Source organism: Solanum verrucosum, unplaced genomic scaffold, assembly GCF_900185275.1.
Source record: "Solanum verrucosum unplaced genomic scaffold, falcon-dt-bn FXZP01000060.1, whole genome shotgun sequence".
In the NCBI taxonomy this organism is placed as follows: Eukaryota; Viridiplantae; Streptophyta; class Magnoliopsida; order Solanales; family Solanaceae; genus Solanum; species Solanum verrucosum.
This window is the reverse complement of record NW_026020129.1, coordinates 9,476,873-9,495,380: the sequence shown is the minus strand read 5'-3', so window position 1 is coordinate 9,495,380 and position 18,508 is coordinate 9,476,873. Positions and strand designations below refer to the sequence as shown.

General features: G+C 37.0%; 1 protein-coding gene across 1 annotated transcript; it reads left to right on the top strand.

Annotated features, from left to right (window-relative positions):
* The first annotated feature begins 5,501 nt into the window (after positions 1–5,501).
* Positions 5,502–12,669, top strand: LOC125826734 (uncharacterized). The gene is made up of 2 exons (XM_049506078.1): positions 5,502–9,022; positions 9,216–12,669. Exons 1-2 carry the CDS (start codon positions 5,502–5,504, stop codon positions 12,667–12,669), a joined length of 6,975 nt encoding a protein of 2,324 aa, XP_049362035.1.
* Positions 12,670–18,508: the final 5,839 nt, after the last annotated feature.

Here is an 18,508-nt window from a genome sequence, read left to right as displayed (position 1 = left end):
GAAATTACTAATATTACTATTTATACCTCTTTTCCTTAAATAATCAATTGTCGTCAGTTTATTTCAAGTTTCGTATTTTATTGAATTAATTATAAGTCAATATTCTTGTATCTTTATTTTATATAAGCGTAAAGTCGTAATATTAATAGTTTTGTCTTACTATATATTATATTAGTTACCAAGTTAGAAGCCATAAATAATTTAAAAGAAGAAGGAAAAGGCCCACAATTTAGGCTAGCATTTCAGCCCATTTGCTACACTAAAATCTGTCTGAAAGAAGCCCAAAATTCGGTCCAAAGCCTCCAAGAGAGACCAAAACGTTTCAGCCTTTGTTTTATATCAAAATGTCCAAAAATAGCCCAAAAATTCAGCCCAAAAGCCAATTTTTCAGCCCAAATTTCAACCTAATATTAAGAGAGCAGCAACTGCCTTATCTCTCTTCTTCCCTCCCATTTCAAAAAAAAAAAAAAACAACAAGGTCTGTCAATGGCTGACAGAGCTCAACTACTCCATTTCCGTGATATATGCATATCAATCGTGTGAAGGCTGCTATGTTCAACTACTCACGTCATTCAAGTTTGAACGGTTATCTTGACCAAGTTCAAAAATCTGAAATTTTCAAAATCCCGCCCAAACACAGCCCTAGCTCTAAATTGCCTATAAATACTCGCATTCAGCCCTATAAGAAGGGGGATTTTTTTTTACCTCTGAAGGAGACGTTCATTTTGTTTAAGTTTTTCCATTGCGCCAGATTTGACCTTGGATCGAAGCACCCTTGTTCACTGCCCTATAGCAGGTAAATTCACTCCATGTTCTCCCTGTTTTCTTGGTTACTATATTAAAATGTTACATATGTCGTAGTAATCTCTGCTCATTTTAGCTATGATAGAACAACGTTTCAGATGTGTTTCGACTTATTCAAGACTCGTAATAATCGAAAGTCGTTTTTCTTTCATGTTCAACCATCTTGTAGTTTAAAGAAATGAGTTCTTTTTGTGCTTAAATCTTTATTTTAAGTCAAGTTAGTGTTGTTGTGATTTAATGACCTCTTATGTCTTTACTTAGTAACCAATCTTAAAGTTCTATCGCAAGCTACTCGTTTCCTAGGAAGTAATTGCAAGCATACTGGATGTTAGTTTTCCATTATATATGATATGAATTTTTGCTAAGTTTATTCCCTGTTATATTTCCCTTAGCAGACATGTATGTATTATGTATGTGTTCCTTTTCAGATTGTAAGTAACGGCATATTAAAATCTCAAATCTTGTTTGATGTGATATCTCTTTAGATAATGATAATCTCCTTATAGTTAATATTAATGGGTTGATTTCATATTTTATTAGAACGATAAATCATGTTTAGTAAATAATTCTATTTAGTTTAGCCATAATGGCAATGAATTATTTTCGAGATTGATATAGCACTTGAGCTCTGTTTCTTGGCATATTAGACAACTTGATAATATTACTTGAAATCAGTTTTCTTGTTAGTTAATGTCCCTCTGACGTCTTTTGTATGATGAAATTTTTTTTAGCTTGTGTTTTGCTCTTACTTTAAAAGTATGCTAAAAAGAGTTGATATTTGTTGTTGATTATTTTTAGAAATGATATGCAAGTTATTCTTAATTTGCTTTATGTGTTTATTTTATTTATTTATTTTTGTTAGAGTAAGAAAGATCATGATCCTTGGCATGTTATCTAAGATTTCTATATTGTCTCTATGTGTACAAAATATAGATTTAAAATCCTTTTGCTTAATTCATTAGTTAGTACAGTTGGATGTTTTGATTTTCTTCCAAGTGTTTCGTAAGGGCTACTTAAAATGTCTTAATATCTTAGTTTGAGTTTTTCCGTTCAGCATTAGTATGCTTTATATGTTAAATATTATATTTGATGTATGATGTTACTTAATTAGTATTATCTATTTTTATAATATTGCTTAAAGTCGAATATCTTACTAATTCATTTTATCTTCTCTTTGTTTGCATGAATACTTTGGAACAAAAATGGAGTCTCGATTAAGGACTCTCGCAAAATCGAGTCTCATAGACTCAACATTATCCTCATACCCGCACATGGAGTTTTTTTCACTACATATTTGACCATTCGAAATTGCAAGCGAAATTAGTGGCCCTGTCTTGGAGTCACTTATGGCTACTTACATTTTTTTTTCATTATTTGTTTACATGTTTTTCTTTATATGTTACACTAGTTTACGTGACTTGAAGATATTCTTATCTTTGAATTCTCAAATAGGTAACTTAATATAGATGTTTGGGTTTGGGTACCTTTAGCTAGCAATAAACCTATTAGTTAATTACTTTAGCTTTTATTAACTTCACTTGAAAAAATCTTCTTAAACACTTCATTTTGCATCACTTTAAACTCACTAATTTTTCTTAGTTTTGTTTAAACTTGGCAATGTCTTATAAAGAAAATATTTTGTTCTAAACCTTTTTTCTTTTTCTTCTTTCTTGAACTTTTTCTAACGAGAGTACCTTGTCAATCAATGAACAAGCGTCTATTTTTAAGTACTTATTTTTAGTCATGGATTTATCTAAATGGATCTAAAGAAATTACTCTTCCCTAAATCTTTTTCACTCTAATACAATTGTAATAAGAGCTTTAAAATAAATAATGTTTTCCAACTTGGCTACTCAATTACTTAATCTTTAGCATTCATTTCTTTTAAAAAAAGTAATTAACCTAAGTTTGGCCGGTTAATAGTTTTAAAACTAATCTTAAAGGATGCCTTACCCCTTCCCTTTAGGATGAATTAGAACTCTTACCTAAAATCACATAAGTTAGTAGACCTTAATTGAAGTCATTTTTTAGCATTACATAGTTAATAATTTAGGTATCCTAATTTGCCTTAAAAATAATTAGGTGGCGACTTCTTAAATTAATTAATTTGGAAATTACCAATATGTTGTACACTAATTTGACCTTGGTTAAATTGGGGTATAACAACTTGGCGACTTCACTGGGGAATTTAGGTTCTAAACCATAACAAACTTAGGTTAATAATTAAGTTTTTAACACCTGCTTGTTTCATTTTTGTCGTTTGTTTTATTTTAAATGCCTAAGTGCTTTACTTATCATGCTTATATGATATAAACTGCTTATTTGTTAATATTATATATTAATTGTTTATTTGCTACTCTTCATATGAACTGTCATTCCGATCATAGCTCCTCCAATTCTGGAAAACTCACACTATCACACGTACACGCGAGGTGTGTTTTGCGCACCCGCAAATTTCTTTCAAAATCCCAAATTTAGGAGAGTTGGCATATGCGCGGGGTGTCCGGATCTTTTTCCGTGTGACCGCGTAGCCTTCTCACTCGAGTTGTCCACTCGGGAACCTTGTGTCTAGTAAGCCAAATCTTAGAAAACATAAGATAGAGCTAAACCACCCCTTAATTTAAGTCATGCATGCATTCACCTTAGGTGGATCGATCCCGGGTATCGAATCCACATTTAAGAAATCTACCCTTTTGTCGACGGGTTTCATGACCCAACGACCAACAAGCATGTTTTGTGCAACGTGATGATGATAGACAGATCCAAGCCTAATTTTGACATAGCGAGTTTGGAATTTATGTGTTCATTTCATTTCAATTTGTAATGTAGGATGAGTTCAATTCCCCAAGTGTCCAAAGTTAGGATGGTCGAGGGTTTCCCGCACAAATTGAGGACATGGTGGGAAAATTTCACTCCAACTGAGAAATTAGCGATTACAAGAAGGTTGGGGTGCCTCCCTCTGCTATTCAAAATCACCCCCGACAAACACGTGATTAGAGCACTAATTCAGTTTTGGGATCCAGACCGTGTTGTGTTCGCCTTCAAAGACTTTGAACTAACCCCTACATTGGAGGAAATCCTCTATTTCACCAGTTTGAAGTATCAAAGAATGGGTCAAATTATTCCACACAGTCAATCAGGGAAGAAATTCCTTCGCTACTTAGGGTTGAAAAATGAAAAGAAACTTCGGTGCTTCGAAAATAATTGGGTTTCTTTGGACTACCTATATGAGAGGTATGGACGCTCGGATAGTTACAAGCTGTTTAGGAAAGAATTCTCTTGTACTCAAGTTCATTGGCAAGTCAGACGTCCTATTGCATTTGCTGTGGCTTTACTAGGGACTTTGGTATTCCCACGAGAACACGGATGCATTAGCACTTGCATATGTTCTGTGGCTAAAGTACTTTTTGAGGGAGTAGATGGCGAAGAACTCACTGTGGTTCCCATGATTTTAGCAGAAATATTTCGAGCTCTTGGGAAATGTAAAAGAGGGGAATCAAACTTCTTTGAAGGTTGCAATCTTCTTTTACAAATGTGGGCAATGGAACATTTTCACCAACGTAAAAACATGGATGATATATGTTTTAGCAACATAAATCATATTAACAGTTTTTACGAAAGGATGAAAGAGTTTGTGTATCCGGTTGGTACTGATGATTGGTATGAGTTTCTGGCCCACCGCACTAGTGACCAAATTCAGTGGAAATATCCATTACTCCCACGTTCCCCTGCTTATATAAGATGTAGAAGGTTTTATTATATCGAGCTTATTGGGTTAAAAGGTCTCCAGCCATATGCTCCAGTGCGCGTGCTTCAACAGTTTGGTCAACCACAAGTAATTCCTCTTCGAGCAAATATGGGGAATTCTGAAATTTCCTTTGGACCAAACTTTGAAGTCCCTAGAGCCAAAGAGATTCTTCATGAGTGGGACAATATCCTCACGATAGATATCGGAAATGGGCCTGAAAAGGAAATTCCAGAATACCATGTATGGTTTCAAGAAGGTCGCAATAGCATAAGTTCAGAAGGTGAGCAAGGTTTTGAGGATATTGGAACGACGATTTGGATAAGACATTCTCGTCTTGGAACCAAAATAGTTACTCCTGAAATGTGGGCTCAAATGGAAAATATAATGCGATATTTGGACAATGCGGGAGCAGGACCTAGCAACGTGGGAGCATCATCTTCACTTCCTCCACCATCGTGATTGATAGCAGTTTAGGCCAAGTCTTAGATTTGTCTTTATATTATGTCATTTTTTATGTATTTCTTAGTTTCTTCGTTGTACTCTTTTATTTGTGTTAATGAAAGCTTGGCCTTTTGTTTCCCAAACTCGAGTTGTCACAAATTAATGGCTTGGATCAATCTATCATAAAAACGTTATGTTTGACATTTAGGCCCACCTCTGGCAAAAAGAGGTCCCGTGCATATTAGGATGCATTTTCTTTTTGAATATCTGTTTTGTTATATGATTTACTTGCTGCGTAACACATGTTTGTTCTCTATTTATTTACTGTTATTATTCAATTATCTGCCTAATTATTAATATTATTGAAACAACGATCACCCACTTGATACTAATATTTCTCTCTTTTGAAGGTTTTCTTCCTTTTGATTTATTTCCCCAAAGGTTGATTTGCGTTGACTACGAACTGGCGGATCATCCATACTTTACGAGATCAAAAGCACGTGCCGACATGACTGATTCCGGTGCATCTGATCAAAATGGTTTGGGACTTGTCACTGTCCTGAGAGATGAACCCGAGACTTCGGAAGGAATGGAACCAATCCCTTATGATGTACACATTGCCAATTTGATGCAAAAAATGGCCGATATGCAAAGTGAGATTGATCGACTTCGAAACCTCACTAATTTGTCCATCACTTTGAACACGCCACTTCCCGAGCAGGGAACAAACACAGCTACCCCGCCTCTTTTTCCACATGTTGACTCTCCTACTCCTCAATATTTTCCACCAAACCCTTCCCTTCACAAGACCAATCCAACTGCTTCCAAACAATCCACCAACCCTCAACAACCCAACTTTCCACAAAACAATTCGCAACAAGCCAACCCTTTACCCTTCACTACCCCATATGCTCCCCAAACTTCACTTACCCAAACTCCGGTCATCCAAACTAACCCACTTACCCAAACTACCCCACTCACCCAAACTGCCTTACCTTCCCAAAAATACCAAACGACCCAACATATACCGGTGGCACACACTGCAATCCCTAACATGCAATATGTGCCTCAAGTATATGTAGCGGAAGCTCAACCTTTCCTTAATCCAATGCCAACCCTGCCAGAAGTCGATCCATATGAAGAGATGGAGAAAGAAGCAAGGTCAAGAACAGATGACAATGTAGCAAGGGAGATTCGTAATTTGAAGGAAGCTTTCAAAAATATCCAAGTCCATAAGGGGGTTGAAGGTCTTGAATATGAGGATTTATGTGTTCATCCCGATGTTGAATTACCCGTGGGGTATAAGGTACCAAAATTTGATGTATTTGATGGGAAGGGAAATCCTCGAGCCCATTTAAGGTCGTATTGTGACAAGTTAGTTGGAGTGGGGAAAGATGAGGCCATTAGAATGAAGTTGTTTATAAGGAGTTTGACAGGAGAGGCCCTTGATTGGTACACGAGTCGAGATCCACAGAAATGGAATAGTTGGGGTGCGATGGCGCAAGAATTCATGGATAGGTTCAAGTTTAACACTGAGGCAATTCCGGACAGGTTCTACTTGATGAAGTTGGAAAAGAAGTCAACAGAGTCATTCAGAGAGTATGCAATGCGGTGGAGAGCAGATGCCGCAAAAGTTCAACCTCCAATGGCAGAAAGTGAGATGACCTCTCTTTTTATACAATCCCAAAAAGATGCAACGTACTATGAAAAGATGATAAGTGTTGTAGGGCAAAAGTTCTTTGAGGTTGTCAGGATGGGAGAATTTATTGAAGAAGGTATTAAAACTGGGAGAATCACTAATTTGGCAGCCCTGCAGGCGACAAGTAAGGCAATTCAGTCGGATTCAATCGGAGGAGCCCTTAAGAAGAGGAAGGACGGTGTGTCTGCTGTCATGACCATCCAGGAACGTAGGCCAAACCAAATGTTAACCTACCAAAACCCATTACCCCAACCTTCATACTACAGTCAGTATACCCAAATTCCTCAACCCTATTATCAACCTTCACCTGCCCCTTACCCAGTTTACACCACCCAACCAACATATTGTCCACCTAGAGCACCTGCCTATTCAAATCAATCACGATACCAACCCGCATATCCAGCCCAATCCCACTACCAACCACAAAACCGTCCATCAAATGCACTCAGACCCCGCCCAAACTTTGAAAGAAGACCAGCCAAAACTTATACACCTTTAGCCGAACCTTTAGCCCAACTATATGAACGGTTGAGAACTGCAGGAGTAGTCCAGCCAATCCAAGGACGAATTCCCAATCCCCTTCCTGGATGGTATGACGAGACCAAGCACTGTGCATATCACTCTGGAGCTGCTGGACATGATACTGAAAGTTGCCTTACTCTTAAAGACAAGATTGAGGCATTGATCAAAGAAGGAATCATTCAACTCAAAGGTGTTGCCCCCAATGTAAACAACAACCCGCTGCCAAATCATGGCAATGTTCACATGATCACCGTTGATGAAGATTGCAATTTGGAAGGAACCATAGTACCAGTCAAGATAGAGAAGAATGTTGAGACATCGGCCTTTATCGCTCCAATAATCACAGTCCAAGTACGAGCGCCAATTAAAGTGGAAGCTTTTCTTCCTAAGCCTAAGATCGTGGCCCTTGCCGTTCAATCATCCCCTTTTGACACTAATGCAGTTCCTTGGAATTACTCGATGGATGCAAGGGACAAAGGAAAAGGAAAGATAGTTGTAGAAGCTGCTGCTGCAGGAATGACAAGATCCGGACGTTGTTATGCCCCTGAAGAAGTTGTACGAGGAGGACCAAACAAGGAAAATAACCAAAAAAGGGTTGTGACAGAGGCTGAAGTGGAAGATTTCTGGAGGAAGATGCCAACTAAGGAATATTCAGTTGTTGAACAGCTAAAGAAAACTCCTGCTCAAATTTCCTTAATGGCCTTATTGATGAATTCTGCAACTCATAGGAATGCTTTGGTAAAGGTTTTAAATGAAGCTTATGTTCCAGCTGAGACCACTAGTGAGAGCTTTTCTACCATGGTAGGACAAGTTTTGGAAGCTAACAAAGTCACCTTTCATGAAGATGAGTTGTTGCCTGAAGGTTTGGGACATAACAAAGCGTTGAACATTACTGTCAGATGTAGGGATAAGTTTATTTCCAGAGTTCTGATTGATAATGGTTCAGCTGTTAACATATGCCCTTTCACTACTCTTCGAGCTTTGGGAATTGACATTGGAAAGATTCGTGAAAGTCATGTAAGGGTTAGAGGATTTGATGGGACACAAAGGGGAGTCATTGGGGAAATTGATCTGCCATTGCAAATTGGACCTGTGGAGTTCATTGTAGAATTCCAAGTGTTGGATATATCTGCTAGTTATAATTTGTTACTTGGAAGGCCATGGATTCATATGGCTGGTGCGGTCCCTTCCACTTTGCACCAGACTTTGAAATTTGTGTGGAACCATCAGGAAATTGTTGTTCATGGAGAAGGTAACAACTCAATATATCCTGAAAATTCAGTCCCTGTTATTGAAAGTATGGAAGAGTTGGATGGGTCTGTATTCCATATTAAGGAAATTGTGTGTGCTACTCAAGTTGGAAAGGCAAATTTGCCACGTGTGCTTATGATGGTGGCTTGGGAAATGTTGAAGAATGGTTTTATCCCGGGTCAAGGTCTTGGAGCGAAATTGGATGGAATAGTGGAACCAATTCAATTGCCTGGTCAGAAATACACCTTTGGTCTTGGATACGAGCCTACTCCTGAAGAAATCTCGTCGGCCAATCTCAAAAGGAAAAGTGACAATCCCTTACCACAACCTATCCCGCCCTTGAATCAGTCATTTTCCAAGGCGTTTGCTGCAGAAGGATTAGAAGAAGCTGTTGAAGATAACCTCACAGAAGGACTCAAAAACTTGTTCATTGAAGAAACGGAATGCAATATGATTTTGGAGGACTGCACTGAGGCCCCGACCATATGGGATGCCATGCCTGGAGATGCTTTGAACAATTGGACTTGTAACCCGTCCCCGTTCCTCCGGGAATCTTGGTAGATGATTGTATTAGAATTAACAAAACAACATGATTCAAATTGAGGCCTGAATCGTGTTTTTGAATTTGATGTGTTTTGCCTCCGTCTTTTGAAAGCTTAAATGCCAAATCTATGTTACCTTTTTATGCTTTAAATTTTAAAATTTGTCCTTAATTATTTATTTTATTTTTATCTTTTTTCTCTCTTTCAGCAAGCAAACTAATAAATCTGTCAATGCCGAGAATGTGACATGTAATGAAACGAGCGAACAAACCCCGAACAGTGAACAAACTTTTGCAGAATATGAAGAAGATATGCAGTCTGGAGAGTTGACCAAGGAGTTTGAACATTTTGAGAATAAAGAAAAGCCAAACTTGGATGAAACAGAGACGATAAATTTGGGAGATTCAGCAGAGTTGGTGAGAGATACAAGAATTAGTGTCCATTTGACTTCGTCCCAAAGAAAAGAACTTATTGATCTTTTGAGACAATACATGGACGTGTTCGCATGGTCTTACGATGATATGCCAGGTCTAAGCACGGATATTGTTTCACACAGATTGCCAATTGATCCCTCTTGCCCCCCAGTAAAGCAAAAGCCGAGAAAGATCAAGCCTGATTTGAGTTTAAAGGTTAAGGAAGAAGTCTCCAAGCAATTTGATGCCAATGTCATTCGGGTCACCAAGTATCCCACGTGGTTGGCCAACATAGTACCAGTGCCAAAGAAAGATGGAAAAATCAGAGTATGCGTAGATTATCGAGATCTCAACAAGGCTAGCCCGAAGGATGATTTTCCTCTCCCAAACATTCATATACTTATTGATAATTGTGCAAAGCATGAGTTGCAGTCATTTGTTGATTGCTTTGCAGGATATCATCAGATTCTAATGGATGAAGAAGATGCGGAGAAAACTGCATTCATCACGCCTTGGGGAGTGTATTGTTATCGGGTAATGCCTTTTGGACTCAAGAATGCAGGGGCAACATGTATGAGAGCTATGACTACCATATTTCATGATATGATCCATAAGGAGATTGAAGTTTATGTAGATGATGTCATCATCAAGTCACGGAAGAGCTCAGATCATATAAGAGATTTGAAGAAGTTCTTTGACAGATTAAGGCGGTACAATCTGAAGTTAAATCCTGCAAAGTGTGCATTTGGTGTCCCTGCCGGGAAGCTGTTGGGTTTCATCGTGAGTAGGAAAGGGATAGAGTTGGATCCTTCAAAGATAAAGGCTATTCAAGACTTGCCTCCTCCAAAGAGTCGAAAGGATGTAATGAGTTTTCTTGGCCGCCTCAATTACATTAGTCGATTCATTGCACAATCTACTGTAATTTGCGAGCCAATCTTCAAGTTGCTGAGGAAAGATGCTGCAACAAAATGGACGGAAGATTGTCAGAAAGCTTTTGACAGAATCAAAGAGTATTTATCTAGTCCACCAGTCTTGGTGCCCCCAGAATCTGGAAGACCGTTGTTGTTGTATTTGTCAGTGTCTGACAATGCATTCGGATGTGTGCTGGGACAACATGACGAAACTGGAAAGAAGGAGCAAGCTATATATTACTTGAGCAAAAAGTTCACTCCTTATGAAGCTCAGTATACTTTATTGGAGCGCACTTGTTGTGCTTTGACTTGGGTTGCACAAAAGCTGAGACATTATTTATGTGCATATACCACTTTTCTCATCTCAAGGATGGATCCACTCAAGTATATATTTCAGAAGCCTATGCCCACTGGAAGGTTGGCGAAGTGGCAAATTTTGCTATGTGAATTCGACATTGTTTATGTCACTCAAAAGGCCATCAAGGGACAAGCGCTAGCTGATCATCTCGCTGAAAATCCCGTGGATGAAGAGTACATGCCTCTTAAAACTTATTTCCCTGATGAAGAGGTTTTATTTATTGGAGAGGATATTTCCGAAGAATATCCCGGTTGGAGAATGTTTTTTGATGGTGCTGCGAATTCCAAAGGAGTCGGTGCTGGAGCAGTGTTGATTTCAGAATCAGGTCAACATTATCCTATCTCAACAAAGTTCAGATTCCTATGCACAAATAATATGGCGGAGTACGAGGCTTGTATTCTTGGGCTTAGAATGGCTGTTGACATGAATATACAAGAATTGTTGGTTATAGGTGATTCCGACTTATTGATTCATCAGGTTCAAGGCGAATGGAGCACCAAGAATGTGAAGATACTCCCGTATTTGTTGTGTGTGAAAGAATTGTGCAAGAAATTCGTCAAGGTAGAATTCAAGCATATTCCACGAGCTCAGAACGAGTTTGCAGATGCGTTGGCAACCCTGGCTTCTATGAATCAACATCCAGACAAGAACTACATAGATCCAATCAAGGTCAATGTGCAAGATCAGCCAGCCTATTGTTTCCATGTAGATGAAGAACCGGATGGAGAACCTTGGTACTATGACATTAAGAGGTATCTTAGAAAAGGAGACTATCCAGAAGGAGTAAACAATGTTCAAAAGAAAACACTTCGGAGACTCGCAAATCACTTTTTCCTAAATGGGGAAATCCTTTATAGGAGGACTCCAGATTTGGGATTGTTAAGATGTGTTAACTCTCACGAGGCAAGCAAGTTGATTGAAGAAATACATGGGGGTACATGTGGGCCACACATGAATGGTTTCACTTTGGCAAAGAAGATTCTACGAGCTGGATATTTTTGGATGACCATGGAAACAGATTGCATCCGTTTTGTGAGAAAGTGTCATCAATGTCAGATTCATGGTGATTTGATTCGGGTTCCACCGAATGAGCTAAATGTGACGAGTTCTCCTTGGCCATTTGCAGCTTGGGGCATGGATGTCATTGGCCCTATTGAGCCAGCCGCCTCAAATGGACACAGGTTCATTCTGGTAGCTATTGATTACTTCACAAAGTGGGTAGAAGCATCTTCATACAAGTCTGTGACAAAGAAGGTGGTGACAGATTTTGTTCGCAATAACATCATTTGTAGATTTGGGATCCCCGAGTCAATTATTACAGATAATGGAGCTAATCTCAATAGTGGCTTGATGCATGAGATATGCGAGAAGTTCAAAATTATTCACCGCAATTCCACTCCTTATCGACCTCAGATGAATGGATCAGTTGAGGCCGCCAACAAAAATATTAAGAGGATATTGCGGAAAATGATTGATAACTACAAGCATTGGCATGAGAGTTTGTCCTTTGCCCTTCTTGGCTACCGCACCACAATCAGGACTTCGACTGGGGCAACACCTTATCTTTTGGTTTATGGAACAGAAGCAGTGTTACCAATGGAAGTCGAGATACCATCTCTGAGGATCATCCAAGAAGCTGAGTTAAGTGATGCCGAGTGGACGCAAAATCGGTATGAACAATTGATGCTCATTGATGAAAAAAGAATGAATGCGGTTTGTCACAGACAACTTTATCAACACAGGATGGCCAAAGCTTTCAACAAGAAAGTAAGATTGAGACAGTTTGAACCGGGACAATTGGTGTTGAAGCGAATATTTCCACACCAAGATGAAGCTAAGGGAAAGTTTGCACCTAATTGGCAAGGACCTTACATGGTTCACCGAGTACTGACTGGAGGAGCTTTGATTCTAGCAGAAATGGATGGCAAGATATGGCCAAAAGCTATCAATGCAGATGCGGTTAAGAGATACTACATCTAGAGGTTTCTATTTCATTTTCTTGTAATCTTTTTGTCATGTATTGGAAACTACGTCTTGACCTGATTCCCATGGCGGGATACGTAGGAAATCCACATCGGATTTGGTCCTTTAGTAGGTTTTGCAAATTTCCTTTTTATGTAATATGAACTACGTTTGGCCTGATACCCTTGGTGGGATACGTAGGCGGCCTATATCGGCTTCGGTCACTTTATTAGATTTTTTTATTTGTATGTAGCGAACTACGTATGGCCTGATTCCGTTCGGATACGTAGGCAACCCGAGAAGGGTTCGGCCCCTTTATTTCAATTTTTGATTGTGTCCTTAGGTTATGTTTGGCTTGGTGCCATAATAGAATAGTGTGCAACCTATAGAAGGTTTGGAATCATCGTGACCAAAGGACAATGCATCTCTTTCGCAAAAACTAGGACAATTTTTAAGGGTATTGTTGCAAAAAGATATCAAGATATTTGAAGAGTATATGGTCAATCGAATCATCCAACAGAAGAAAGACTTCAGATAAAGGACGTTCGCTTTGTTTCATGACATGTCACAATTTGAAGTTCGACAAAATTCTTGCTATATATACATATAATTTTATCTTATTTTCAAAAATGATTTTCAATCAAATGTTTCCTTTTTATTTATTTTCTTGTCATTCATTTAACCAAGATTTAGAACAGACGGAGGTTATGAGTCCAAGCGAAGCTGGAAGAAAGAAGTATGGAAAGGGACCTTCAAAGTCAATGCGAATCAACCTCCCCCAAAACTTATAATTTTTCTTTGAGTGCAGGTTTGTCAGGATCAATAGAAGCTGAGAAATCAATAACATCTATAGCATCGAAAGGACTATATGTCGAGTGGTTTGAATTACTTACTTATAAATTTATGATTCAAAAACTTATAAGTAAGGCTTTATAAATTTTCAAATATGTTGATAGCAAATACTATTTAATAAAACATTGCACATGATTTTGCTCTACATAAATGCTTTTAATGTACTGCACAAATGCTTTCAGATATTTCCAAGCGCACTGCACATTTGCTTCGAGATATATTTCAAAAACACCGCACAAATGCTTTCAAATTTTCGCATGCATGCTTTCACATACTTTATACGCACTGCACAAATGCTTTCAGATATTTTCAAATGCACCGCACAAATGCTTCGCACATACGCATATTTCCAAATGCACTGCACGAATGCCTTCAATTATTTTCAAACGCACTGCACAAATGCTTCTAAATATTTTCAAATGCTTTATATTTCGCACAAAGGCATATTTTCAAATGCACAAATACTTTCAAGTATTTTAAAAAGGAATCCCACATTGCTTTATCGCTTTTTCTAATGCATTGCACAAATGTTTTCAGTTGATTGCACATATGCTTTCAAATATTACTGCACAAATGTTTTACCAGTCTGCATTGCTTTCAATGACCTCCTTTTCACAAATCACCTAACTTAAAAAGTCTCATTTTTAAATCATTTGGCTAAAAGCCTCATATACATAATTCATTTGGTTAAGGCCTCATTTTCATTAATCATCGCTGAAAAGCATCATTTCTCATGAATCATCGGCCTTAAACCCTTTTTCATAAATTCTGCAAGATTTCATCTCATTAAGTCATTTCGGCTTGCAAGGCCGCATTTTCATAAATTCACACCCAGGAGGTGTTATTTCCATATGTTTATCGCACCATGCTTTATATTTCGTATTATTAATTGTTTTGTCAAGTTTGAGTTCTGCAGGAGCTTTAGCACAACGTGGAACTTTATCTAAGCAGTGAACTGGGGCAATTTGTTGAGAAAGTTTAGCTTTCCAACAAAGATCAAAGGTCCACCTCGAACTCTATTCGACTCCAATCTTAAATACTTTCCTAGATCACAATACCAGTAACGTCATAATTCAATACTGGAGCAACTTTTGTAAGCTTGCGGCTACTTTGTTCCCAAAATCCTCTACCTCATAAGTTATCCAATGTTCATATTGTCTCATAGTCTCCTAAGGTTGTATTTGTTGGTCGGGAAAAATTGGCTATTACGTCAACTTCTTTGCCCAAAAACTCTTACATCGTCTCTGGTCAAAGAGGGACAAGCTGTTGACATCCAATTTTGACCCTCCTTTCTTCTAATTTTCGAGCTTCTAATTTGATAACATGTAAAATAATCCTTTTTCACAACTATTTTTACTATTACGACTATTTATCTATTAAAATTATTAGTTTTATTATCGAAATTACTAATATTACTATTTATACCTCTTTTCCTTAAATAATCAATTGTCGTCAGTTTATTTCAAGTTTCGTATTTTATTGAATTAATTATAAGTCAATATTCTTGTATCTTTATTTTATATAAGCGTAAAGTCGTAATATTAATAGTTTTGTCTTACTATATATTATATTAGTTACCAAGTTAGAAGCCATAAATAATTTAAAAGAAGAAGGAAAAGGCCCACAATTTAGGCTAGCATTTCAGCCCATTTGCTACACTAAAATCTGTCTGAAAGAAGCCCAAAATTCGGTCCAAAGCCTCCAAGAGAGACCAAAACGTTTCAGCCTTTGTTTTATATCAAAATGTCCAAAAATAGCCCAAAAATTCAGCCCAAAAGCCAATTTTTCAGCCCAAATTTCAACCTAATATTAAGAGAGCAGCAACTGCCTTATCTCTCTTCTTCCCTCCCATTTCAAAAAAAAAAAAAAACAACAAGGTCTGTCAATGGCTGACAGAGCTCAACTACTCCATTTCCGTGATATATGCATATCAATCGTGTGAAGGCTGCTATGTTCAACTACTCACGTCATTCAAGTTTGAACGGTTATCTTGACCAAGTTCAAAAATCTGAAATTTTCAAAATCCCGCCCAAACACAGCCCTAGCTCTAAATTGCCTATAAATACTCGCATTCAGCCCTATAAGAAGGGGGATTTTTTTTACCTCTGAAGGAGACGTTCATTTTGTTTAAGTTTTTCCATTGCGCCAGATTTGACCTTGGATCGAAGCACCCTTGTTCACTGCCCTATAGCAGGTAAATTCACTCCATGTTCTCCCTGTTTTCTTGGTTACTATATTAAAATGTTACATATGTCGTAGTAATCTCTGCTCATTTTAGCTATGATAGAACAACGTTTCAGATGTGTTTCGACTTATTCAAGACTCGTAATAATCGAAAGTCGTTTTTCTTTCATGTTCAACCATCTTGTAGTTTAAAGAAATGAGTTCTTTTTGTGCTTAAATCTTTATTTTAAGTCAAGTTAGTGTTGTTGTGATTTAATGACCTCTTATGTCTTTACTTAGTAACCAATCTTAAAGTTCTATCGCAAGCTACTCGTTTCCTAGGAAGTAATTGCAAGCATACTGGATGTTAGTTTTCCATTATATATGATATGAATTTTTGCTAAGTTTATTCCCTGTTATATTTCCCTTAGCAGACATGTATGTATTATGTATGTGTTCCTTTTCAGATTGTAAGTAACGGCATATTAAAATCTCAAATCTTGTTTGATGTGATATCTCTTTAGATAATGATAATCTCCTTATAGTTAATATTAATGGGTTGATTTCATATTTTATTAGAACGATAAATCATGTTTAGTAAATAATTCTATTTAGTTTAGCCATAATGGCAATGAATTATTTTCGAGATTGATATAGCACTTGAGCTCTGTTTCTTGGCATATTAGACAACTTGATAATATTACTTGAAATCAGTTTTCTTGTTAGTTAATGTCCCTCTGACGTCTTTTGTATGATGAAATTTTTTTTAGCTTGTGTTTTGCTCTTACTTTAAAAGTATGCTAAAAAGAGTTGATATTTGTTGTTGATTATTTTTAGAAATGATATGCAAGTTATTCTTAATTTGCTTTATGTGTTTATTTTATTTATTTATTTTTGTTAGAGTAAGAAAGATCATGATCCTTGGCATGTTATCTAAGATTTCTATATTGTCTCTATGTGTACAAAATATAGATTTAAAATCCTTTTGCTTAATTCATTAGTTAGTACAGTTGGATGTTTTGATTTTCTTCCAAGTGTTTCGTAAGGGCTACTTAAAATGTCTTAATATCTTAGTTTGAGTTTTTCCGTTCAGCATTAGTATGCTTTATATGTTAAATATTATATTTGATGTATGATGTTACTTAATTAGTATTATCTATTTTTATAATATTGCTTAAAGTCGAATATCTTACTAATTCATTTTATCTTCTCTTTGTTTGCATGAATACTTTGGAACAAAAATGGAGTCCCGATTAAGGACTCTCGCAAAATCGAGTCTCATAGACTCAACATTATCCTCATACCCGCACATGGAGTTTTTTTCACTACATATTTGACCATTCGAAATTGCAAGCGAAATTAGTGGCCCTGTCTTGGAGTCACTTGTGGCTACTTACATTTTTTTTTCATTATTTGTTTACATGTTTTTCTTTATATGTTACACTAGTTTACGTGACTTGAAGATATTCTTATCTTTGAATTCTCAAATAGGTAACTTAATATAGATGTTTGGGTTTGGGTACCTTTAGCTAGCAATAAACCTATTAGTTAATTACTTTAGCTTTTATTAACTTCACTTGAAAAAATCTTCTTAAACACTTCATTTTGCATCACTTTAAACTCACTAATTTTTCTTAGTTTTGTTTAAACTTGGCAATGTCTTATAAAGAAAATATTTTGTTCTAAACCTTTTTTCTTTTTCTTCTTTCTTGAACTTTTTCTAACGAGAGTACCTTGTCAATCAATGAACAAGCGTCTATTTTTAAGTACTTATTTTTAGTCATGGATTTATCTAAATGGATCTAAAGAAATTACTCTTCCCTAAATCTTTTTCACTCTAATACAATTGTAATAAGAGCTTTAAAATAAATAATGTTTTCCAACTTGGCTACTCAATTACTTAATCTTTAGCATTCATTTCTTTTAAAAAAAGTAATTAACCTAAGTTTGGCCGGTTAATAGTTTTAAAACTAATCTTAAAGGATGCCTTACCCCTTCCCTTTAGGATGAATTAGAACTCTTACCTAAAATCACATAAGTTAGTAGACCTTAATTGAAGTCATTTTTTAGCATTACATAGTTAATAATTTAGGTATCCTAATTTGCCTTAAAAATAATTAGGTGGCGACTTCTTAAATTAATTAATTTGGAAATTACCAATATGTTGTACACTAATTTGACCTTGGTTAAATTGGGGTATAACAAACATTATCCAATTCAGCTTCTTGGATGATTCTCAATGAGGGTATTTCAACTTCTGCAGGTATAACTGCTTCGGTTCCATATACTAGCAAATATGGGGTAGCTCCAACCGATGTTCTGACAGTCGTTCGATAACCCAACAAAGCATATGGCAACATCTCGTGCCAACCTCTGCGATTATCAATCATTTTTCTCAAAATCTTCTTTATGTTCTTCTTGGCGGCTTCTACAGCTCCATTCATTTGGGGACGATAGGCAATTGAGTTTCGGTGAGTAATCTTGAACTGTTCACATATCTCTCTCATCAAGTGACTGTTAAGATTCGCTCCATTATCAGTAATGATGGATTCTGGTACTCCAAAGCTACATATCAGGTTGTTACGAACAAAATCAGATACAACTTTCTTGGTCACCGATTTGTACGAAGCTGCTTCCACCCACTTGGTGAAGTAGTCAATGGCAACCAAAATGAATCTGTGTCCGTTAGAGGCGGCTGGCTCTATCGGACCAATGACATCCATGCCCCAAGCTACAAAAGGCTAAGGTGAACTCATAGCATTAAGTTCGTGAGGCGGCACTCGAATCAAATCACCATGCACTTGACATTTATGACATTTCTGCACAAACTTGCAGCAGTCAT

Excerpts from the sequence above, each read along its gene's own strand:
- LOC125826734 (XM_049506078.1), top strand. The coding sequence starts at position 5,502 with ATGACTGATTCCGGTGCATCTGATCAAAATGGTTTGGGACTTGTCACT. Across the intron at positions 9,023-9,215 it reads CCGTTCCTCCGGGAATCTTG|CAAGCAAACTAATAAATCTG; the intron begins GTAGATGATTGT and ends TCTCTCTTTCAG.